Genomic DNA, 25,962 nt, shown 5'->3' on the forward strand with positions numbered 1-25,962 from the left:
TCTTAAATCTAACGTTAGCAAAAACAGGCTCTCACTATATACACAAACACAAAGCAACCATTTTGCATTGGCCCCTCGCGAGACCTTCTGGGTAAAACATGGATCCCTTACACATTCAAGGCCTCTTCAAATGTTACAAATTTCAACAGGAAAGGGGGAGAAGCATTTCCATATAGAGAAAAACGTTGAAAAGCATACAGAGATCATCACTTGTGCCTACTGCGCACGCATCTGTTTCGTTTCAAGGGCATGCGTACAGAGGAGCCAACTTCTGCATATGACCTGCATATGTCTTTTCTACTTTTTTCCCTTATAGAAGCACTTTGCTGGTAGGAAATCTATAATGTGTGATGTTGCCTGTAGTGCCCCTCCCAAGGTAAGAGATGGGAGGGCCAAGGCCTACCTGGATGGAAGACATTTGTGTGTATCCCCTCCAGCTGAAATTCTCAAATTCTAGAGGATTGTATCCAAAGCGGACGGGCCTCCCGTCCAGCATAGTTCCTTCTTCCAGTTCATATTTCAGGTGATGAAGATCGGGGATATAATGGTCTCTAGCTGGTCTGGAGAGGAAAAAAAAAAGTGATGCGCACAATTAAAACCACTTCATTTCCATCTGAGCTGTGAGGAACAAAAGTCTCTGCTGAACCACATTTAGGATCTGCTTTTGTTTTGCTTTAATCCTTTCAGTACGTAACAAGATGTACTCAGCAAAGCAATATTCTGTGCTCAATTACACAAATGTTTTGTGACTTTGCTTATTTTGGAAGCTGCACTCTAAATTTGCATAGTTTTTAGATGAAACGGGCCAAGGAAATCTCTCCTTTCAGAGGGCTACTACCCAGAGCCAGCCAACGGCATACCACCTCTGTCCATCTCTTGCCTTGAAAACCCTGTGAGGGGTCAACGTAAGTCAGCTGCGATTCGACGGCACTTAATAATTAGTTAGTGGTTGGAAGATAAACCTGCACCTTACTTCTGGTGACCTCAGCCATTGGCTTGTTTCTACCGGCATAGTTCCATCATAGGTTTGGTGTGTGTGCGTGGGTGGGGGGGTGTTGATTAAATAAGTGTGAAAGAACTGAAGTTGCCATGTTTAGGCGATTAATGAGTTAAATTCAAACCATTAAAACATCTTTTGGGCTGTGCAACAATCAAATCAAAATCAAATCATCTTTATTTCGATACAAGATCAGCTCTGAATAAAAATTAAAAGTTAGGTTAAAACAATTAAAAGAAAAAAATGTGTTCGTGGTTCTGGGAGACATGATTTGAACAGGAGGAGGAAAGATCAGCTATGGGGTAAGATTTTCAGTCAGCCGTTTTCAAATCCCACAAGACCGAATGCAAAATTTGGCCACTTGGGTGGTTATCTCCCGAGAGGAGTCTGCGTAACAATTAATTGGGCAGCAGATTGTTTTAAAACTGGGGGGTGGGGGGAGAGACTGGAAAGAGATGGAGAACCCCTTCTCTTCACCCATGTTCTTCCCACTGGTCAGAGCTTCATAACCTCTATTGTGTCCCTCATTTTTTTCCCGGCACACACACAAAAAAATCTGCAGATGAACACCCCTGCCTCCAGTATACAAGCACTTCTCCGTCAGCCTCGTGTCAACACGGCTGTTTCCCAAAGAAGAACAAATGACCCGTTCACATTGTCCAGCCCACTCCCAACACACGGAAAATCAGGGCTAGGCCGGTCTTGGGTTCTCCGCACGTATTGAGGCATGCCTTACTGGTTGCATGTGGGGCCCTGCGTGTTCAGCCGGCAGGGACACGCTCCTGTCCTCTGTTCACACGCTGGCCCGACGGATCCACCGATGTTGCACCGGCATCCTGCGGAAAGGAAGCACATGTTTACATTCCGCAGCCACTCAGGGGCCTCAAATAGCACTCATCAGAGCCTGGTACTGAAAGGGAGGGGTAGAGGCTTGGCACTATTTTTATTCCGCTGTCTCCGCTTTCTTGTTAGCTTCTGGCCTCGCCTGGATTTGTTTCCATTGCCTCTCAGTTCTAAACTGTTTGTCTTCAGGGCTCCTAAATAAAGTCTCTGACCACTATCCACAGACCGTCCCGCTCCGTCAGCATCATAATCCACCCAAGTATACAGCCCTGAATGGCTTTTTTCATGCTTTGTTCTATAATACATCCTCATCAGCGCCCAATAAATCATTCTGTCCTAAATTGACTTTGTCTGCATTTATTTAGATAGTTAATTTCTGTCAAAGTAAGTACTAACTTTAATGCAATGTCACACATTGAACACATGAACACACATGCATTTCAATGGGCTTAGACGCTATGATTCTATTATTCTAATGCAGAGCCCCCTGAGTGTGCTGTCATAGAGGAAAGAGGACACACCTTGACAGCCAAAGTAATCCCCGCTCGCCAGGTTGTAGTATCCTTCTTTGCATGCTGAACAGGACTGGCCGCATGTGTTGGGCTTGCAGAAACAGCGTCCGTCCCCCTGCAAGAACACCAATCGCACATCGTTAAGCAACTGGCGAGAGCTTAGCAATTTCAGTGATCCCAGTCTGAAAGGGTGCATACAAGCAAGAAAGACAAGGAGGGAAAAAACTCTGAAAGGGGACAGGGTACGCACACAATCACAATAACAGCTCTGTTTTACAGAAAAAGCAACAAGGGGGCTGAAAACTTCAGCTCTAGTTCTCGCTACTGGCAGAGAAAAACACGATGTGACTGTATACTAAAGAACTGGAACCCAAAAGAAACACAAAGTCTCTTTTTTTTCCTCTTTTTTTTAATAAATTTTTATTAAATTTTTATTACACACAACTAAACAATACCATAATAAAAAAATACAATAAAAACAAAAACAAAAAATATATAAAAAATACATAAGAGTATCTTTATATACTAATTATTTCATATTTAACAAACCATTAAATTCAAAAAAGATACCCCTCCCTCCACCCACCTCAAAAAAGTGACCCTTCACCCGACTTCCGAAGAAGTGTCTAAACAGTTTTTACAATAAACTTATCAACAATATAATATAAAATTATTAAAACTAATTTCTATAACTCGCTAAATAATATTGTAAAATCCATTTTTGCCATTTTATTCCAATATGAGGCGACCTTAAACCATATTTTTTTAAATTCTTCCATATCATTTCCATATAGGAATTCTATTAATTTGGCCATCCTCATATACATCCATAACTTCTCTCTCCCGACAGCAATTGAAGGTTTATGTACCTGCTTCCAAACTTTAGCTATTACAATTCTTGCAGAAGCAAAACTATATTGGCAAACAACCCTATCACTATTAGTCATATTTTTTTGTGGAATTCCCGATAAACAAAAAGCCGGCTTCCTTTTAACTCTACCATTAATCAAATTATTAGTTTCCCTGAGTACTTTTTTCCAAAAAAATTTATTTTTTTTACATACCCACCATACATGCATATATGTACCTCTTTCCTTTCCACATTTCCAACATAAATCTATGCCTCCTCTATCTATTTTTGATATAGTCACAGGAGTTATATGCCATCTATAAAACATTTTATACAGGTTTTCTCTAATTTCATTGGTTATTGTAAATTTAAATTCTCTCTTCCATAAATTTGCCCATGTTTCCAGTTCAAAATTAAACCCTAAGTCCTTCATCCAATTTATCATAACTGGTTTAATTCTTTCTTGTTCTAAATTAATTTCAATTAATAATTTATACATTCTTCCTATCAATCCCTTATTTCCTTTTATTAATATTTTTTCTAATTCAGACTTATTTTTATTAAATCCAAGCTGATTATCTTTGTTAAATATATCTTTTAATCTATAATACAAAAACTAATCCAAGTTCTTCTCTACTTCTTAAAGCCCATTTTCCCACTTCCCATTCAATAAGGTTTCTATATATATCCATATTTAAATTTAAATGTATCCTTCTTCTCATATATGCTTCTACTGGATTAACCCATCCTGGGGTCTTATTTTCCAAAATCCTTCTGTATTTTTTCCAAATTTGAAATAATCCAGCCCTGACAATATGAATGTTAAATTCTTTATTTACCCTTTCCTTGTCATACAAGGAAGAAACACAAAGTCTCCTAGAATAACAATACCATCGCACTAACAGTTGCAACCTAAGCATAGTTACACACTTCTGACCTGACTGACTTCAATGGATATAGAAGGATTTAACTACGCTTAGGATTGTGCCGTCAAAGTAAAACACCCCGCAAATGTAACCTGTCATCTGATGCACAATATCTTGCAAAGATTCAAGGAGGGGGGGGGACAACACTCTGTAAGGCAATAGTTACACCATATTCAGAATTCTGTGGTCCAGCTGAAGGTGAACTGATACGCTAAGGTCGTTTATGCACGGGAGTTTTACCTGAGATTCATTGCTCGCTGGACCCACACATTTTTCTGTTGGGAATCTATGCACCAGCAGTCTCCAAGCTCGAATCAAGAAGCACTGGAGTCCCCGCCCCATGAAATGCTGTTTTGTAATTGGCTGTATGCTTATTGTGAGAGAAACGTCCCCCCACACCCAATTGCTGCATAAAAAAGCATTTTAAAAAACTTAGCTTGCTAAAAGGAACCGGGGAAAGTCTCATTTCTAAAATCCTTCCTTCTGCTCAGAAAGAACTCAGAGGAAGCAGGAAGCATTTAATGCCTGCCCCTTGACATGCTGCTTTGTAATTGGCTGTAGTGCTGTCTGTGAAAGAAACATCACTCCCCCAAGCTCCCGTGTCCCACGCTTTGCCTTATGCACAGAGATTTCACCTGGGCTGAGCTCAGGGGAGATGGAAGAATCGGGTTAAGAGAAGAACGGGAAGTCCCAGGAGTTGTGAAGGCTGGCAGCGAGGTCATTTCTAATGGACGGAAAACTCATGCATAATTCCAAGGACAACCAAGACAAACTGGGGTCGAATGTGAGTGAAAGTACCCATGCATAAACCACCTTAGGTAAAGGCTTCCGCCCACAGGACATGGCAGAAGATTTCATCACATGGAAGGAAACTTACTTGCTGGCACTCTGCAACGCCTGCAATTGTTCCCGCAGTGTTGCACTGGCAGCCTGAGGGAAACAGAAAATTAGTCCATCTTTAGGGCTCTTCAGTCCATCAAGGTGCTGGTGTTCAAAGCCCTATGTGGTTTGGAACCAACATACCTGAAAGACCACCTACTCCTTTATGAACCCACCCAACCACTACAGTCATCTTTGGAGGCCCTGCTTTGGGTGCCCCCACCTTCTGAGATTAGGCAGGTGGCAACTCGGGAGAGGGCCTCCTCAGTTGTGGCACCAAAACTCTGGAAGTCTCTCCCCTAGGGAGACCTTTTGCTGCCAGTGGATGAAGACTTTTTTTTGTTTCATTTGGTGTTCCCTCAGTGATCTTCCTGCCCATGGGAGGGGCCATGGCTCAGTGGTAGAGCATCTGCTTGGCATGCACAAGGTCCCAGGTTCAATCCCCGGCATCGCCAGTTAAAGGGACTAGGCAGGTAGGTGATGTGAAAGACCCCTGCCTGAGACCCTGGAGAGCCGCTGCCGGTCAGAGTAGACAATACTGACCTTGATGGACCAAGAGTCTGATTCAGTATAACACAGCTTCATGTGTTCATGTTTTAATGGTTGTTTTTGTATGTGTTTTGGCTCTGGTTTTGATTCTTTTGGTTTCTTGTTGGTTTTAATGGTTTTAAGATGTCATTTTATCATGCACGTTTATTTTCATAGCCCTCTTGACGGCTTTTTTGAGGGCAGAAAGGTGGGGTATAAATTTTGTAAAATAAATACAAGTTTTGTGACAGACCTCCATGCCAGGGCTACATAAAAGCTGATAGTGAAAGCTTCAAGAAGGACTTCCTTCGCTCTTAATTTATTCTGTGATCTGTGAACACCTAAACTATTCTGATGGAGCTTTCCTTATTGAAGAAGCTTTAAGATATACAGAGTTGCCACAAAATCACAAAAAACCAATGGCCCTTCTAAGCTTCTGCAATCCAAGACTCATCACACCCTAAGATAGAGCATCTTCCCCAGCCTAGCTGCTTGACATCCCTTAACTAGACATACCAGGGACTGAATCAGGGGCTTTATATATCTAAAGTACTTAGTAATGCCCCATTACTGAAGAAGAAGAGTTGGTTTTTATATGCCGATTTTCTCTACCTTTTAAGGAGAATCAAACCGGCTTACAATCGCCTTCTCTTCCTCTCCCCACAACAGACACCTTGTGAGGTAGGTGGGGCTGAGATAATTCAGAGAGAACCGTGACTGGCCCAAGATCACCCAGCAGGCTTCATGTGGAGGAGGGGGGAAACCAACCCGGTTCACCAGATTAGTGTCCGTCGCTCTTAACCACTACACCATGCTGGCTCTCCATCAAGTTGACACAGCCTTGGATTCCAGGGCTATTTTTTTGACCAGATGTCCCTACCAAAATGTCTTCCCTGTAGCTGTTCATACTGCTATTTATTATGCTATTTGACGAGTAGAAACGTGAACCACATCCAACTTAAATCACTGTTAGAATAGTCAGGATAAACCAGTTCAGGCATTAATGTCTCCAGTGGCTGTGCCTTCTTGAAGGAACTGATGGGTATTCTTACTCATGCATCCAAACGGATTATCTGGAGTCAGATTCCAGTAGAGCGGCTTGCACCTGTCGCAAGCTGAGCCTTCCACGTACGCCCGACACTTGCAGGACCCCTGAAAAGGAAAAACGAGGAAGGAGAACATAAGAACATAAGAAGAGCCCAGCAGGATCAGAGAAGGATATCACACAGGAGCCAACCAGTAACTCTGGAAGGCCAACTTATAGGGCACAGGCCTTCCCCTCATATTGCCTCTTGGTGTTGGTATTCAAGGTTTACTGCCTCTGAATGTGGACATTCCCTTTAGTCACCATGGTTAGTGGAGATTTGGAAGTGGATTTCAAATGGAACAGAAGGTCCTGCAGGCTCACATGATACTGTGGAACTGCCCATTTTCACGCTTCACAAACATTCAATGTGTTGTACAAGATTTACCAAGTTGAGATATACTCACCATTGGTGAGGAAGGATCTACGTCTTCAAGCCCTGCAGGATTACAAGAGCCCGCTGCAAAAGAAAAGGCACCAATAAGAACAGATTTTGGGGGGGGGGGGGAGGAAAGCCTGCATCTACTATGTGCAGCTCCTGTGACGACATGCTGATGGGGACAAAATTCGAGTCCAGGGGCACCTTAAAGACCAACAGAATTATCCAAAATATAACAGTTCGGGAGTCAAAACTCTCTTCATCAGATATAAATGAGAATGAAGATCCATCAGCCCATATATCCAAGTTGGAAAGTGGGAAGGGTGTTACAAAGAAGAAAATCAGGCACAGTGCAAAATGTAATCAGAAGAAGAAGAGTTTTCATATGCTGACTTTCTCTACCACTTAAGGAAGAATCAAACTGACTTACAATCACCTTCCCTTCCCCACAACAGTCACCCTGAGAGGGAGGTGGGGCTGAGAGAGCTGTGACTAGTCCAAGGTCACCCAGCTGGCTTCGTGTGTAGGAGTGGGGAAACAAATCCAATCCACCAGATTAGCATCCGCTGCTCATGTGGCAGAGTGGGAAATCAAACCAGGTTCTCTAGAGCAGAGTCCACCGCTCCAAATCACCGCTCTTAACCACTACACCACGCTGGCTCTCTAATCAGCTTGATTAGAGCAAGGTGTTGATGGTCCTGAAGGTGCTATTGGACTCAGAATTCGTTCTGCTACTACAGAGTAACGCGGCTACCCACCTAGAACTATCTTTATAGATCTGATGGGGTAGTTAACGAGTGAAGGTGTAGGAACCTAATGGGCTTAACTTTGGAGCTGAGAAAACTGAAGTAGGTGGGGTGTGTGGGAGGAATAATGAATTTGAGTACACAGAAAACACACCATAGCATTCAGGTGACCATCTAGGCACCCAATGCCAACTGTGTACCCATCTGCTACTTTCTGACTGCTCTACTTCTCCCCATCAGAGTTTAACAAATGAAAGGCTAGATGGCCATCTTTCAGCAATGCTGATTCTATGACCTTAGGCAGATCATGAGAGGAAGGGCAGGAAGCTTTGTATCAGTGCTTGGCTCTTGTGGCCCTTTCTTGCATGCCCAGGGTATGCCCGGGGCGTGGAGTAGGGGTCACTGGGAGGTTGGACTAGATGACCCTGGTGGTCCCTTCAGACTCTATGATGCTATGAAAAGCAGTGGTCAGAAGCCATCCAATGATGAGCTCTGCATATGAATTTGGTAATATATGGGGCCATTCATTTTAGTATTATTCATTATGAACTCCGTCACAAATTAGCAGTGATGCTCGGTGCCCTGAGTGCCGAGGTAGACCCACATCAGGGCTTCAGGTATGCTGTAAGACCTCAGTGTAAACAGGTGCTAGGCAGAGCTACCTTCACACTGTGGGAATCCATAAGCCCCTGGAACGCAGGTGTCACAACGCAGTCCAGATACTCTGGGACGGCAGCTGCACTGTCCAGTCTCCTGATCACATGAGCCATGAAGAGAGCCTTCCGCGGAACAGTGGCAAGCTTAAGTGGATGCAAAGAGACAAGACAGGCAAAGTCATGACAAAAATAATGTGGGCTTAGAAGGCTGTAAGTATGCTTAGGACGGCACTGATAGAATATTGCAAGTGTGGCATCGCAACAGGCCAACTGTTTTCCAGGGATTTCTTCCCCTCTGCCACAAGCACATGTCTCAAGGAACTTGCTTTCCATTTTTTTTAAAATGGAGATTTTCATAGTTATCTCTGTGCCTCCAAATTCTGCACGTAGCAACTAGACTTTATACTAAGCACACAATCAGAAGCTCTAACCGGGATGGCCCAGGCTAGCCTGATCTCATCAGATCTCCGAAGCTAAGCAGGGTCAGCCCTGGTTAGTGTTTGGATGGAGACCACTGAAGAATATCAGGGTTGCTGGGCAGAGGAAGGCAATGGCAAACCACCTGTGTTACAGCCCATTCCTGACCTCAAAGGAAGAAAGTCCTTTGGAGTCCAGAAATGGGCCGCGATGGCACTTACGCTGTCTAGGATGGCACGGACGCTGGCGGGAGGACCCAGCAAAGCCCCGCACCGGCCTCCCGGGGGGCATTCCCAGGGCGTGCTGGGGGGTGGAGCTGCCAGTAGGCAGCTTCCTGTCCAATTTCGGCCCGGTACACCGACGGGGAGAACAGCATTGCTGCGCCAGCTTTTTCGTTGGCGAAGGCTCGCGGTTCTCAGTGGGGCAAAATGCCCCATTAAAAAAATTAAAAGCCTCCGGAAGGCTTTTTCAAGCCTTTCGGTGGCCAGGGGACATCTTTGGAGGCGCCACAGCGCTGCAGCGGCACCTCGCCCATGCCGTCCCCGGCCGCCGAAGGCTCAGGAATGGGCTGTTAGCCTCGTGCCTTGAAAATGATACTGGGTTGACATAAATCGGCTGCCACTTGACGGCACTTTACACACACACAATCAGAGCTAAGGAGATTTCACTTACTGCTCTGCATGTAAGAGAAAGCACGTGATCTCTCGGGAGGACAGCATGTACAAAGCCTTGGTTTCAAGGGATCAGAACATGATATCTGAATTAAGCCATTGATCAAAATGGTCTCACATTCTCTTTTGCCATTCCACTTTTATAAACTGCATAGCCTGAACTGCTCATCTACTTTGGACAGACCAAAATGCTTTCAAATAAATCAACAGCCTAGGAGTTTCTTTTTTTCCTGAACATACCTCGAGCGCATAATAATAACAGACAGAAAACTGCTAAGGCTTTACAAATTTTTAAATATAATCTGCCCTAACTACAGGCACACAATCTAAGTATGCATATAAGATTTTATTTATTTTTCTTTCTTTCTTGTTTTGTTTTTGTTTACTGTATACCCATTTCAACAAATAATCACTTAGATTTGCTCAGTTAAAAAAAAAAACTTGTTGACATTCCCCTGTAAGTGCTTTTTTGCATACCCAAAATGGATGTCGCTGGCAACCTACCAATGCTTTGTAAATAGCACCAGTTTCGCTGTAAAAAAGGGAAACGTCTGTTTTATTACACCAAAAGCAATTTAGGATCTTGAAAACCAGCACTATTTTGTGCCTGCGTTCCTCCCTCCACACGTTTATCCCCTTGCAACTGTGCATTTTCAAGATCACAATGAACAAGGGTCAAAAAATAAATGCCCTTGCACCCTGACCTTGAGGAGACCATTTGATCTATGCTTCTAGCTTCTTCAAAAACAGATTGCCGATGTCAACACAGGCAACCAACACAAAGCCAGTTGGCTGTGGACCAGTTTTTCCACTTTTAACAGAGAGGAAGGCAGAGCAGGGGGCGGGGGTGGAAAAGGAAAGATTTGCATGGTATCATTCGGGTCATTCAGGGACACTGAATCTCAAAGCCATTTTTTGTTACAACAATAATCTCCTTTATTGTTTAGGAGCATGGAAATCACAAGTAGAAGAAGAAGAGTAGATTCTTATATGCCGACTTTCTCTGCCACTTAAGGAAGATTCAAACCGGCTTACATCACCTTCCCTTCCCCACAACAGACACCTTGTGAGGTAGGTGGGGCTGAGAGAGCTCTAACAGAGCTGTGACTAGCCCAAGGTCACCAGCTGACTTCGTGTGGAGGAGTGGGGAAACCAACCTGGTTCACCAGATTAGCCTCCACCGCACAAGTGAAGGAGTGGGGAATCAAACCCGGTTCTCCAGACTAGAGTCCACCGCTCCTAACCACCGCTCTTAACTACTACACCACACTGGCTCTCACCACTAAAAATGGATTAAGTATCTGTGTATCTTACTCTTCTATCGATTTAATTATATAACCATACTGTATTACTAAATTATTAATCTGCTTCTTATTATTTTTAAGTGACAGCAAAGCCAGAAGCTCAAACAATAACACCCCCAAAACTTAGATCGCACGTTGATAGGGAACGAAATGATGGAGTCCAAGTGAACAGGAACAATTTCTGAACCAAGGGCAATATGCAAGGCATTGAGGCCTGCAGCAAAGTCCTTCTGTGCTAACAAAAGACAAGGCAAGATCTGATGACTGACCTGTACAGGTAGGATACCCATAGAAGCCCGGTGCACACTGGTTGCATGTATGGCCTATGTAATTTGAGTGGCACTGACACTGACCAATCGGGCTACAGCTGTTGTCCACAGAGCTCCGGGGGTCACAGGAACAAGCTGCAAATGGAAGGTAAATAAAAAGGTTTGCAAAGGAAAAACGGGGAGCAAAGGACTGACATAGAAATGCCCTGGATATGCCTGGACATTCTGCACCTGTCGCACTACAATGATTCTAAACAAACCAGAGGTCACGAACACTGAACGACTGTGCAGCATAACTTCTAAAACAAGTAAAAAGCTACACTTCACTCTAGAGTTTAATAGATCCCCATATTAGCTGTTTGTTTGCTTTTAATGTAGTGTAATAGCGTGACTAGTACTGAGATACTTTCGGGCACATCCAACAGAGGTGATAAAAATCTGCATAAAATGCAGAGCATTTCCAGCATATACATTAAATCGTTTAGTTTGAAAGAATTTCTTTAAAATTGCTGGAGCAGAGTGCTGCCTGAAAAGGAATCTATATTGGGCTAGGGCCCTAACCTGGATGGCCCAGGCTGGTACTATCATGGTAGCTAGGCATGGTCAGACCTAGTTAGTATTTAAATAGGAGACCCCCCAAGGATGTCCCAGGCTATAGTAAATCACCATCTCTTCCCTTGAAAACCCCTACGTGGTGGCTAAAAGTCAGCTGCGACTTGACGGCACTTCCCTTCACTACTGGGATAGGACCTTAGGAAGGGTTTCATAAGGAGATGCTCAGCAGAAGGCCTGCTATAAACTAGAAACATAGAATCATAGAGATGAAAGGGGCCAGAGGCCATCTATTCCAACACCACTGCACAATGCAGGATCAGCCTAGAGCACCCCTGACAAATGTTCGTCCAGTCTCTGCTTAAAGACTACCAGTGAGGGGCGGCTCACCACCTGCCTAGGTAGCTGATTCCTCTAACAACTCTTACTATAAACAAATGTTTCCTAATATCCAGCCGGTGCCTTTCCTCCCGCAATTTAAGCCCATTGTTGCGAGTCCTATCCTCTGCTGCCAACAGGAACAGTTCCCTGCCCACCTCTAAGTGACAGCCCTTCAGACTGTATTAAATGAAGAGGAATAAACAGAACCAAGTGGGTGGGTAATGGAAAGTATCTGTAGCCTAGATCTTGCCTGATAACAACAACAGCAACAACTAAACAAGAACGTGACCTTTCTCCAGGCCTTGATATGCAAAGAGATACTTCTTCCTTAGGCCCTTCGATTTTTTTTAAAAAAAATTGTTGCTCATATTACAACGAAAGTGCTACACAATTTGCAAACACAATACCTATAAAATGTTAAAGTTTAGTTCTAATGCACTACAAAAGGTGAAGGAGGGGGAAGAAAAAAGATAAGACAGAATGTTAACTATCTGGAACAGCTTGTAGTCATAACTAAAGGAGCTGGCCAGGACAGACAACCATTAATAGCTTTTAAAAAGGGAATTAAAATACTGTTTGCACCTTTCAAAGCGCTCCAACAGTGACCTGAGCCCTGAAACTAATTGAAACACATCAATACTCAAGAGCTGCCTCACGTAGTAACTACAGCGACTGTGATAAAAAGAATACATCTAAAAATTGGCAAATCATAAATTAGAAGGTTTACACTTGAAAACACTATTTTGTTTTCTGCATATTGTTTCAAGAGGTCTTCACAACTAGACTTGCTTAAAACAGGCAGCATCTGAGGCCGCTCCATTTTTTGGACCTTCTTTCCCCGGCAACCCTATCACAAACTGGCATACCTTGGCAGTGAGGGTAGGAATGGTATCCGAAGCTGCACTGGTCACAATGAGGACCCTCGTACTCCGGCTTGCAATAACACCTGCCGGAAGCGTCGCAGCCTTCCGGCAAGGTCCCAACAGCGCTGCAGCCACAAACTAGGAGGGAAAGACGACTCAGAGTTCAGAACGCAGAACTCAGTGATAAAAAAAATCCCAGGAAAACCAAAGGGGATGTTACACGCTGCCAGGCAGGCAAATTGGACATGCTTCTGAGAACCTCAGAGCATACTGATTACACACGGCTTAGAAGAAGAAGAAGAGTTGGTTTTTAAATGCCGACTTTCTCTACCACTTAAGGGAGACTCAACCCAGCTTACAATCACCTTCCTTTCCCCTCCCCACAACAGACACCCTGTGAGGTTGGTGGGGCTGAGAGAGTGAGACTAGCCCAAGGTCACCCATCTGGCTTCATGTGTAGGAGCAGGAAAACAAATCCAGTTCACCAGATTAACCTCCGCCGTTCATATGGAGGAGTGGGGAATCAAACCCAGTTCTCCAGATCAGAGTCCACCGCTCAAAACCACTGCTCTTAACCGCTACACCATGCTGGCTTACAAAAGGCAGTTGGGGAGGGGGGGTGTCCCATAGGGCTGTTGATTCGGTTCGGCCCGAACTGAAAATCAGCCGAATTTCCCGATTCGGTGGTTTTTAGTTCGGGAGGAACCGAACTCAAAACTGGCGGGCAACCGGGGGGGCCGAATTCAGCAAGTTCGGGAGTTCGCGAATAAATTGGGCAAATTTGGGGCCGTCAGTAAGCAGCATAACCGTCAGTAAGCAGCATTCTCCTCCCCCGGCCAATCGGTGGCCAAGCTGGGTCTTCTTCTGGCCAATCAGTCAGGATTGAGTACTGGAGGAATCAGCTGATGTGCGGCCCGGCCAGGGAGAGAGAGAGCGAGCGAAATCCTTGTGTGTGTGTGTGGGGGGGGTGCTTGTGCACATTCGCTCCTTTCTGTGGCTGCAGGAGGCGTATTTTTTGGGGTACAGACACAAAACTTTCACTGGAGCTTCAGATGAAGCTTCTTAAGATACCCCCTAAGTTTTGTAAACATTGGGTCAGGGGGTCCCGAGATATGGGCTCCCCCCTTTTTCTTTCCATGGCTGCAGGGGGCGCATTTTTGGGGGTACAGACCCCAAACTTTGAGCGGAGTTTCAGACCAGTGTTCTTAAGATACCCCCCAAGTTTTGTAAACATTGGGTCAGGGGGTCTCGAGATATGGGCTCTCCCCCTTTTCCCTCCCCCCCTTTTTCCATTTATGTGGCTGCAGGGGCGCTTTTTTGGGGATATAGCCCCCAAACTTTCAGCATAGCTTCAGACAATTATTCTTAAGATACTACCCAAGTTTTGTAAAGATGGGTTCAGTGGGGGCAGAAATATCGCCTCCCCCCTTTTCTCTTTCCATGGCTGCAGGGGGCGCATTTTTGGGGGTGCAGATCCCAAACTTTGAGCAGAGTTTCAGACCAGTGTTATTAAGATACCCCCCAAGTTTTGTGAACATTGGGTCAGGGGGTCCCGAGATATGGGCTTTCCCCTTTCCCCTTTTCCCTATTGGGATGAATGGATCAGCCGAACCTGTGCATCTTCTCCAGAGCAAAACGTCCCGTGCCTAATTGGAATCATCTTGGATTACAAGTCCTCCCCAGCCCCTCTTGATGGAACAGAAGACAGCCACAGTAAGACCCCTTTGGGGGCTTTAATCTATAATTTTTCTTCTGTGTATGTGTGTGTGGGGGGGGAAAGCAGAGTCTGTGTGTGTGTGGGGAGGGAGCAGTTTCTGTGGGTGGGGGGGAAGCCAAAGGGGGCTTTCGTCGGTTCTGCCTGGGGTGTGTGTTCCCCCTCGAGTCTCTCGCTCCCTGGTTTGAGGGGGGAGGTTTCAGTTGTGTGTTGCAAAGGTGTTGTTTTACAAGGTTGTGTTGTTTTGCAGTTGCTTTGCAAATTTCTCAGCTGTTGTCGGGGCTGGGAGCTTTGTGCGTGGGCGGCAAGCTCTGCTGAGAGATGCACATTAAGGGTGGGGGGACCCCTTTCAGGGCCCATATCTCAGCCCCCCCTGACCCAATCTTTACAAAACTTGGGGAGTCTTTCAATAAACGTCCTTTGAAGCTCTGCCGAACGTTTGGGACCTCTAACCCCAAAAATGCCCCCCCCAGAGCCGCGGAAAGGCACGATTGTGTTTTTAATGGCTTTATTAGGCCGAATTTTTTTCCGAACTTTGAATTCCCGCCGAATTGAACGGATCCGAAGTGGGGGAGTTCGGACTTCGGCATATCCCTAATCTAAACGGGCTGAATTCGGCCGAATCCGAACTATACCGAATTTTTTTTAATTCAACAGCCCTAGTGTCCCATACTTCAGGAGAACATTTTTAGAAAGGGAATAGAGTTGTGGTTTTAATGTCTGTGGATTCTAGGCAATTTTCATTTCACTGTTCGTTGTTCTTACTGCATTGTTTTAAATTTTGTAATCTGGTTTTATTGCATGGTTTATTATACACATTATAGTGTTTTACGGCATTGTTATAAGCCCATTTCAATGCCTTGCTTTCATGTTTTGTATTATTCCTGCTGCATTGTTCTTGACTGTGCAATTTGCTCCGATTCTCAGTGATAAAAACAGAGTATAAACAAAGTAAATAAACAACTAAACAAAAAACACTTCTAGTCAGAATCGGTTGTTGACTTGCACTTCGCATATTCAAGAAACTGTTCTTTGTTTATGGAAAGAAAATGCAACATATGCTCTCTGGCTGACCCATCAAAACAGATTATGGCTCGGACCCTAAGCTTCCTTTCTGCTTGAGGCAGAGGAGGGAGAGCAATTTTCACTGACCCCTCCCACTGTACCCCCTCATATCAACCCCCTAGGTGGGTCACTAAACCACAGAGGCACAATTTTGGGGGTCACAGATGAATGCGGCAGGGAGATATTTATCATTTACACAGCCCCGAACTGCTCATGCTGCAGAGGATCCAAGCCTATATTTATTTCAAATGTTCAATAGTTTCCTCTCCATTAAAAAAGCTCCAAGCTGTTCATGGCACTATCCGTGAGATTTTAATAGTAAAATTATAAGCAAATTAAGACAAAAGCGGTAGATTAAAAAACGCAATAAAAAGCAGTTTCAGACTAGCTGTAAAAAACATCAAGGGCACAAGATTATAAGGAGAATTCCAATTCCGTCATATGTCTTAGTAAATTGAGTTTCCACCTAGCACCGAAAATTTTCTCCAGGTGACAAACTGCCCTGTGGAATAATCACTTATTTGGCAGGATTTCAGACCAGCTGTGTCCCTGCCCTCTTCAGTCAGTGGACTCCTTGGTACATATCCTTTTGTATTGCCCTTACACATCCCAACATAGGCTAAAATGGATTATACCGTGTTTTAACAAATGGCCCACATCTTCTTGAGCCTCCTTGGAGCAAAAGGTTCAGTTCCTCTTAGAGGACTCTGACCCTCAGCAGATTTATTTTGTTGCTCGTTTTCTGGAGGCTGCAGAGAAGAGATGAAGGGAGGTGTTTTTAGAGATGAGTTTTATTTAAGTTTTACGTTTTATTGTTCAAGACCTCAGTCTAAGAACAGGGGGAAAGAAAGATTTGTTCTGCTTCTAGTTTGCCTTTTGATCTTATTGAGCAACACTGGGATGATGACACACAAAGGCCATTTACGCATGGGAGGTTTGGCCTTGGATTTGCCACTCTTTAGATGCTCATTTTCCCTATCTAAATTCTCAAAACTCAACAATAAGCCCCCATGCAGAGTTCTGAGAATTCGGGTGGGGGAAATGTGCATCTAGAGAGCTGCAAATCCAAGTCCAAACCTCCCATGCATAAATGGCCAAAGAGGAAAGGAAGGAAGGAATAACAGGTATGAGCTGTTCCTGAAAGCAAGGAATAGGGGGCGAAGGACAAGGAATTTGGCACACTGCCCCGCCCTCTAGAAGTCCGTTCTAAGCCTTCATGTGCAAATCCGCGACGTCAATCAAATTTTTCCCCACACTGAAAACCGCAACAACACGTAGCGTTTGTTCTGCGCAAGCTAGCCAAACTCCACAGCATATCTGAGAACTCACGTTGGCACAGAGGGTAGCTGAAGTAGCCAGGGGCGCACTGATCACACGAGAATCCTTCAAATCCAGCTCGACACAGACACTGGCCAGTCTCGCCGTTGCAGGAACCGTCGTAGCTGCCGGGGCCAGAGCACTGGCAAGCTGCGGAGGGGGGAAAATAAAGAATGGCCCTTTGGATGCACACGACAGCACATGCCCTGGCCGCACTGTCCCATTTGTCAGGTACACTTAACTCAAGGTTAAAGGTTTCTGGAAGGTTTCATGAAGTGACTCGCTGTGGGAAAGTTTCAATACAAGGGCATCTTCACCTGATGCATTTTGCTCAGAAAAAGGTTTATTCAACTTTACAGTCCTTAGACCAAACAGAAAATGTTTGCAGGTACATTGCCTACCCAAACCGGCAGTATAAAACAATGCCTTTTGGTTAAAACACCATACAAAATATTACTCTCTTTAAAAACTGGTCAGCAATATAAAATTAAACAATCAATTCAGTCTACAGTTTGTTATTTCTATTTAGATTTCCTATAATTAAATACTATTTTACAGAACTTGGCCACTAACTTTGTTACCTGAGAAAATTAATCCTTAGGATGTTAACTGTAAGGATAACCAGTGCTCTTTCTTAAAAGAGGGCCAAGAACCTTCTCCCAAATAAAAAGGTATAGGTAGTCCCCTATGCAAGCACCAGGTCATTTCTGACCCATGGGGTGACGTCACATCCTGATATTTACTAGGCAGACTATGTTTACGGGGTGGTTTGCCATTGCCTTCCCCAGTCATCAGCAAGCTGGGTACTCATTTTCCCAACCTTGGAAGGATGGAAGGATGAGTCAACCTTGAGCCTTCTACCTGAAACCAACTTCCATCAAGATCGAACTCAGGTAGTGAGCAGAGCTTTTGACTGCAGTCCTGCAGCTTACCATGGGGCTTGTATTTTGTTCAGGATACATAACCTGAATAAAGTGGATAACGTACATGCCTGCTCAGCAGAGGTGAATGCCTTCGTGAAATGGGTCAGATCTAATGACCTGATGGTCTCTTGAACCCCTAAGACTAATATCTTCATAAGAATATGAAACCCGGGTACACAGGAGACGTCTGAAGAGCACATGACATAGTATCCTTGCTGAAGCTAAGGATGGTGGTCCTAAGAAGTAATGATCTCCAAAACTTCCTATCGTTAACAGCCTTGCTCAGGTATTGCCAACAGAAGACTGTGGCTTCCTTTTTCCAACCACTCCACCTTATGCTGTGTCTTCCTCTTTTCCTACTTCCTTCAGTTTTCCAGGGCATTATTGTCTGTTCTAGTGACTCCTGACTTTGCATGATGTGACCAAATAGAAGAAGAGTTGGTTTTTATACCTGCTTTTCTCTACCTTTAAGGAGTATCAAAGCAGTTTACAATCACCTTCCCTTCCCCCCCTCCCCACAAAAGACACCCTGTGAGGGAGGTGGGGCTGAGAGTGTTCGGAGAGAACTGCGACTGGCCCAAGGTCACCCAGCTGGCTTCATGTGGAGGAGTGGGGAAACCAACCCGGTTCTCCAGTTTAGAGTCCACCGCTCCTAACCACTACACCATGCTGGCTCCTACGTAATAAGTAAACTGCCAGAAGGTGGGGTATTTGTTACATAAATGAGGAGAGGAGGAGGAGGAGGAGGAGGAGGAGGAGAAGGAGAAGGAGAAGGAGAAGGAGGAGAAGGAGGAGGAGAAGAAGAAGAAGAAGAAGGAGGAGGAGGAGGAGGAGGAGTTGGTTTTTATATGCCGACTTTCTCTACCACTTAAGGGAGAATCAACCCGGATTACAATCACCTTCCCTTCCCCTCCACACAACAGACACCCTGTGAGGTAGGTGGGGCTGAGTGTGACTAGCCGAAGGTCACCCAGCTGGCTTCATGTGTAGGAGTGGGGAAACCAATCCGGTTCACCAGATTAGAGTCCGTCGCTCATGTGGAGGAGTGGGGAATCAAACCCAGTTCTCCAGATTAGAGTCCGCCGCTCCAAACCACCGCTCTTAACCACTACACCACGCTGACTCTCAAAGGCAGAGGACTTTATATTTGGCTTATGAAACTCCGTAAGCGATGCCTTTCCTATAATGATCAAAAGCCTGCTCTCCCAGCTATCAAAAGAGGAAAACAGACTGAACAATGTTCACTCTGGGTTTGGTTACTCACACTGACAACTTGGTCCATAGTACCCTGGGGCACACTGATCACACTGGGCCCCTTGGAAGTTGGGTTTGCACAAGCACAGCTCGAGCTGAGCGTCTTTCCGGCAGGCGTTCCCTCTGGTCCCCGCAACGTTACAATCACAGTCTGGGTTGGGGGGAAGAGTTCGGGAAGGGAAAGAGGTGGTTAAAGAGGCCCGTGCCGCAAAGGGGCCCATGATGTCAAGCGAGCTACTCCTGAGACGATCGTAAACAGTTAATAATAAGCATAGTAAACCACAATTCATCACACAAAAAAAGGAAAACAAAAAGCTTACTTATTATCTGTCCAGCTGGAAGGACCTGCTCTCCGGTGTCATTGAAAGAGAAAACCGGCACAGCTAAGTGAGGGGAAAGACCATGCGGGTGTTAATTTCATCACCAAGAAGATGTCCTTCATCAGCAAGGACTTAAACTAAGCCTGGCTCCCTACAAATAAATGCTTTTGCAGTCAAGACATTTCGCCCCTTCTCTTCGACTCAAAATTTAACAGCTTTTCTGGCCTGTATCCATCTTTCATACCAATCCCATGAAACAGGTAGTTTGGTGTTGAAAGATATAATGATACATAAAGGAGATACTAAAAGCCAAATTCTGCTCACAAGGGAGTGCCATAGCATCTTTGAGGACTGTTACTTGATTAAAGACACCTTAGATCCTTAACAGCGTTCATTTTAGTTAATTAATAGACAGGGGAAAGGAGGAATGCTTGTTCACAGGCAGAGCTCATCATGCGCACTTTTTATAAGTGCTTGCTTTAAATATAATATCGAAAATGTCAAATCAATAGATTAAATACTGTAGCCCTAATTCCCTTCCCCCCCCCCCATTAAAGAGTCTGAAATTTAGGCTAGTAATGATGCTCACCCTGGCCTGGATGGCCCAGATCACAATGGGTACCCGTGCTAGTCTGTCACTAGCAGTGGAAAAGAGCAGGGGTCCAGTAGCACCTTAAAGACTAACAAAATTTCTGGCAGGGTGTGAGTTTTTGTGAGCCACAGCTCACTTCTTCAGATAAAGCTTGCTTTAGATACATTCTAGCTGTATCTGAAGAAGTGAGCGGTGCCTTACGAAAACTCATACCCTGCCAGAAATTTTGTTAGTCTTTAAGGTGCTCCTGGACACCTGCTCTTTTCCACTGGATAGCTCAGGCAAGTGCGATCTCATTAGGTTGCAGAAACTAAGCAGGATCAGCCCTGGTTAGTATTTGGATGGGAGACCACCAAGGAAACCCTGGGTCGCCACCTGGATTGGCCAGGCAAGCCTTACCTCATTGGGCCTCGGAAACTAAGCAGGATCAGCCCTGGTTAGTATTTGTATGGGAGACCACCAAGGAAACCCAGGGTCACTACCTGGATGGCCCAGGCGAGCCCAATCTTGTTAGGTATTGAAAACTAAGCAGGATTGGCCCCGGTTAGTATTTGTATGGGAGACCACCAAGGAAACCCAGGGTCACTACCTGGATGGCCCAGGCGAGCCCAATCTCATTAGGTCTCAAAAACTCAGCAGGATCAGCCCTGGTTAGTATTTGGATGGTAGACTGCCAAGGAAACTCAGGGTCGCTACACAGAGGCAGGCAACAGCAAACCATTGCTTTGAAAACCCTACAGGGTCACCGTACATCAACTGAGACTTGACTGCACTTCCCACCACCAATGATGCTTGGCTCCCTCCACCCTTGCCTGAAAGACCAGCGCTTGTGTTAACAATACATACGATAGCAGTGCGGAAAGTCCACGTAACCGTCTGCACACGAGTCACACAGCTCCCCTGTGTAGTTTGGCTTGCAGTAACAGCGACCAGTCAAGTCCTCACAGGTGCCATCTGTAAAGTCTGAGTCACAATTACAGCCTGGGAAGAAAGAACAGGTCTGTAAATCCCGTGAGCTGGCTCAGGGCTCAGCAGGCCAACATTGTCTTGGAGCAGGCAGGGCTCACTGGAACACACTCAGGTTTATGGGGCTTCTCTGGAATCAGGTGACACAGACTGTGGGTTACGGTGTCAGATACCCCAGATCTTCTAATCAATCTTCAAGTTTGCCTTCTTGAATGTTTTCCAAAGAGACAGGCCTGAAACGTGTTCCTATTTATTTTACAATATGAACAAATGTGTCCGGCTACAGCTTTACAAAAAGCAAAATAATCATAAGAACATAACATTAAAAAAGCCAAGCTGGATCAGACCAAGGCCCATCAAGTTCAGCAGTCTGTTCACACAGTGGCCAACTAGGTGCTTCTACGAAGCCCTCAAACAAGAGGACTGCAGCATTATCCTGCCTCTGTTTCACAGCACCTAATATAACAGGCATGCTCCTCTGACACTGGAGAGGATAAAAAAAGCAAGAGTCTAGTAGTAGGATTGCTGAGGGGCCAGCCACACATGGCATAGCTAAGAAAGGCCTTAGCTTTTCTTTCACTTGCAGTGGAAAAGAGGAAGGGCGAAAACACATGGTCGCTTTAGCCTCCTTTATTCCCTGTTTCAGCCAGGATCGAATGTATGCATTTCGCAGAACGTGCGTTCGATCCTGGCTGAATTCTGGCTAAAACGGAATAAAGGAGGCTAAAGTGACTGTGCGTTTTCGCCCGAAGAGTCCAGTAGCACCTTAAAAACCAACAAAATTTCTGGCAGGGTATGAGCTTTTGTGAGTCACCGCTCACTTCTATCTCCACTGGAGAGAGTAGGTCTGCATCATGACTAGTATCCATTTTGACTGGTAGCCATGGATAGCCCTCTCCTCCATAAAAATGGATACTAGTCATGATGCATACCTATTCTCTCCAGGATCAGAGGAGCATGCCGAATATATTAGGTGCTGTGGAACACGGGCAGGATAATGCTGCTGCAGTTGTCTTGTTTGTGGGCTTCCAAGGGGTACCTGGTTGGCCACTGGGTGAACAGACTGCTGGACCTGATGGACCTTGATCTGGTCCAGCATGGCCTTTCTTATGTTCTTATCATGTCCACTTCCCTCTTAAAGCCTTCCAAGTTGCTGGCCATCACCACCTCCTGGGGCAGGGAGTTCCACAATTTAACTATCATCCCATGATCAACCCCAGCGGTACAAAACACAGGCTAGAACCTACGACAAGATACACAGAAGGGCACAAGTGCATACTAAATGTTCCTGTATGCACTTGATGGCGAGTGAGTGATTCCCACTGCCAGCCCCTCACTTCAGAAGCTGCTCTAGTGAGATCTGGACCTTCAGGAAAGGAGGGCAGCCAGAAGGAAGAAAATGAAAAGCTCCCATGAGCTAGGAATACCACTTGTGGCACTCAGAATCTTGTCCTGTGCCTAAAATGTACACAAGAGAGTATACTCACGATAGCAAATGTAGGGTGAATCTATCGGATGATCTGGGGATTTGTAGTAACCCGGGATGCACCTCTCACAGTTGATGCCTGCTGTGTGATGCTAAAAAAAATTAAAGACAGTCAGCAACAGGTTTCCTACTGTTCCATTTGAGGCCCAGCTGTCATCACGAACTTGAGTGACTCCTGATGCAAACCTCTCCCAAAAACCAGGATGGGTGCTCCATGTATGGCACTGTAAGTAATGCATGGAAATAGATGGACTTTGCTTGCCCGGTGGCGCAGAGGGGAGGGGCTGAGGCTTAGTGGTAAAGCATGTGCTTGGCATGCAGAAGGTCCCAGGTTCAGTCCCTGGCATCTCCAGTTAAAGGGACTATCTTATTAATGCCAGGGACTTCAGGTATTGGTACAACAAGGTATTTGTTGAATTTCTATAGCACAAAAAAAAAGTCAACTGTTCCTCCCTAGTGCCTGCTTGCTCTTTGAGGGGCTGTGGCTCAGTGGTAGAGCATCTGCTTGGCATGCAGAAGGTCCCAGGTTCAATCCCTGGCATCTCCAGTTAAAGGGACTAGGCAAGTAGGTGATGTGAAAGGCCTCTGCCTGAGACCCTGGAGAGCCACTGCCAGTCTGAGTAGAGTAGACAATACTGACTTTGATGGACCAAGGGTCTGATTCAGTATAAGGCAGATTCATGTGTGTGTTCACGTGCGTTCACTTATTGCAGTAAAACCAATAATGGATCTGAGGGTAACCTGTCCCCCTTTACTGCTTGGATAATTGTAACTAGAACTGAGATACTGTTGATCACATCCACCAGATAAAAATCTGCATAAATTGCACAGCATTTCCAGCGTATACATTAAATCGTTTAGTTTGAAAGAATTTCTTTAAAATTGCCGAAGCAAAGTACTCCCTAAAAAGGAATCTATATTGGGCTCGGGCCCTGACCTGGATGGCCCAGGCTGGTCCTATCATGGAAGCTAAGCATGGTCAGACCTGGTTGGTACTTGGATGGGAGACAACCAAGGATGTCCCAGGGTTGCTACGCAGAGGCAGGCTATGGTAAACCACCATCTCTTCCACTGAAAACCCCCACGTGGTGGCCGTAAGTCAGCTGCGACTTGACGGCACTTCCAGTCAAGTCTTGGGTCCCATCCCCAAGATATCTCATTATGTATATGCAATATTCCAAAATCTGGAGAAAAAAAATCCAAAATTCTTCTGGTCCCAAGCATTTCACATTAGGGATACTCAACCTGTATTCATGTGTAAATATCAACAACCACCCAATTTCAGACATGTTCAAAACAACTGTGGCACTATTACACCATGGGATATAGAACAGCTCCACGGAGAAGATGGACGTTTACCTGCAAACTGCATAATATGTAAAGAGGCCAGCATTTTTTGATAGACTTTATAAACTGAATTACATGAACGAATATGGCAAGGATGATTGGATGTGTCTCGACTCAAGAAGCCAGACTACCTTCTTTCCAGATCCCTTCCAGTTCTACTACACAGAGATATAATCGAACTACAGCAAGGAGTTCACATTTTCTCAAAGACAACAGTTCATGACTCCAAGCTGGCCCTGCAAAGAGCAGTCCCGGACACACAAGAGTCCTTTTGCTTCTTAACCCTTACCTGACAGTCAAGGCAAACTCCTCCTCCTTCAAACTGGCCATTACGATTTTTGCTGGCCTTGTGACGGTCAACTTCTGGGTCGTAGTAACAATCGTAGGCATGGCCATTGCAACTGCAGGCTGGGATGACAAAACAAACATAGCTGATGTATATATTCTTCAACTAACCTCTGCATTTTAATCTAGGCCTTCTGCATCAATTGGAAGCTTTAGTGGAGTGACTGCATTGCAGTAGGAACTAGCCACTACAGATTTCTAAAGGCTGCATTCTTCAAAAACAATGGACTGTAAATCTGAGGGTGATCTAGCATGGCCTTGTAGGTCACAATATTGAATTCAGAATAAGAAATCTTGAGCTTCAGCAAGAGATGAGGAGAGAATTTACAGAATGATGAGGGGGAAATAATACTCCCATTACAAATAGTAGGGATGTGAATTTGGCTATGCCAAACCAAAAAAAGCCAAAAAATCTATTTTGGCTTTTTCCGCCAAAAAAAGAGAGGCATTGTTTCAATGGAGCCAAAAGGCGTATCTGAAAAAAATATCCAGATTTTTTTTTGGGGGGGGGGGCTTTTCAGGTCGGTTTCACCCTAGGGGGAACTTTGTGGGACTCTGGGGAGGCTGTGTTTGGAGGCAGAGGCACCAAATTTGCAATGTAGCTTCAGGTGACTCTCCTTAGAAGAACCCCCAAGTTTGGTAAAGACTGGGTCAGGAGGTCCAATTTTATGGGGCCCCCATAAAATGCTATGGAGTTTGATTGCCAAAGCAGTCCTTTTCTCCAGAGGAACTGATCTCTGTCGTCTGGAGATCAGTTGTAACAGCTGGAGATCTCCAGCCACCACCCGGAGGTTGGCAACCCGAATCACAGGACATCAGGTAAATCACATTTGCTTGCTTCTGGCTTGCCAGCCTCCCTTTAATTGAGGCGAGAGTGTGCGGCAAACAGTTCAAGTTCTTGACAGCGCAACTCACGTTCGCATTCATTGGCGCTGTTGGTCGTGGCTGGCTTCCACGGTGACTGGTTGAAACCTGGGCAGCAGAAACAATACAAAGAGAAAAAAAATGTTAATTAAAGGATCAGAGGAGGGGGGAGGGGAAGTCAAAGAATTAGATTTTTTACAATGTGTAATGAAATGTATAATGATTGTATGGAAAAATAAAAAATTATTATAGAAAAAAAAGAAACCTGGGCAGCAGTGATCACATGACCCTCCACAGGTGTTGTGCTGACAGTCGCACTGCAGCCTGGAAAGGGAAAGGCGAGAGAGCAGAGTTACTCGTTGGAAGAGGTCATCAAGGGGTTGGGGAGGCTTTGGAAGAGCAGCTGCTCGAGGGACCACCAGCTCAGACATTAATTTAACCGCCGACTGTCACTGGGCGCTTCATACTGTACACACGCATCTGACGTCTACCCTTCCTGTCCTTGCAAACACATCAGTTTCCAGCAGTGAGTGTGAGCCAAACATCCACCATGCGAAGCGCTGGCCTGGAAAGGGGGAGTCGGAGTGCCCTCCAGGACCTGCCTCACCCGCACCAGAGGCGCCGCCTCGACTTCAGACCAGCCTGAGGGAGATAATTCACAGCGGGTCGCCGTGTTAGTCTGTCTGCAGTAGTAGAAAAGGGCAAGAGTCCAGCAGCACCTTAACGACTAACAAAAATATTTTTCTGGCAGGGTATGAGCTTTCGTGAGCCACAGCTCACTTCTTCAGATACACTATGGCTCCCGAAAGCTCATTCAGCTTCAGATTCAGCTGTGGCTCACGAAAGCTCATACCCTACCAGAAAATATTTTTGTTAGTCTTTAAGGTGCTACCGGACTCTTGCCCTTTTCTA

The 25,962-nt window shown here is 45.2% G+C and overlaps 1 protein-coding gene across 1 annotated transcript in view; it reads right to left on the reverse strand.

Annotated features, from left to right (window-relative positions):
* The window catches only part of LAMA5 (laminin subunit alpha 5), a 261,360-nt gene that overhangs the window by 102,185 nt on the left and 133,213 nt on the right, over positions 1-25,962 (reverse strand). The window contains 17 exon segments of the mRNA XM_056844902.1: positions 404-560; positions 1,734-1,833; positions 2,362-2,467; positions 5,006-5,058; positions 6,588-6,687; positions 7,027-7,079; positions 8,407-8,544; positions 11,062-11,196; positions 12,861-12,995; positions 16,966-17,103; positions 19,141-19,281; positions 19,451-19,513; positions 20,889-21,023; positions 22,496-22,586; positions 24,131-24,249; positions 25,102-25,158; positions 25,316-25,374. Coding sequence (XP_056700880.1) covers positions 404-560; positions 1,734-1,833; positions 2,362-2,467; positions 5,006-5,058; positions 6,588-6,687; positions 7,027-7,079; positions 8,407-8,544; positions 11,062-11,196; positions 12,861-12,995; positions 16,966-17,103; positions 19,141-19,281; positions 19,451-19,513; positions 20,889-21,023; positions 22,496-22,586; positions 24,131-24,249; positions 25,102-25,158; positions 25,316-25,374 — 1,780 coding nt within the window.

This window comes from Euleptes europaea, chromosome 2, assembly GCF_029931775.1.
Source record: "Euleptes europaea isolate rEulEur1 chromosome 2, rEulEur1.hap1, whole genome shotgun sequence".
NCBI lineage: Eukaryota > Metazoa > Chordata > Lepidosauria > Squamata > Sphaerodactylidae > Euleptes > Euleptes europaea.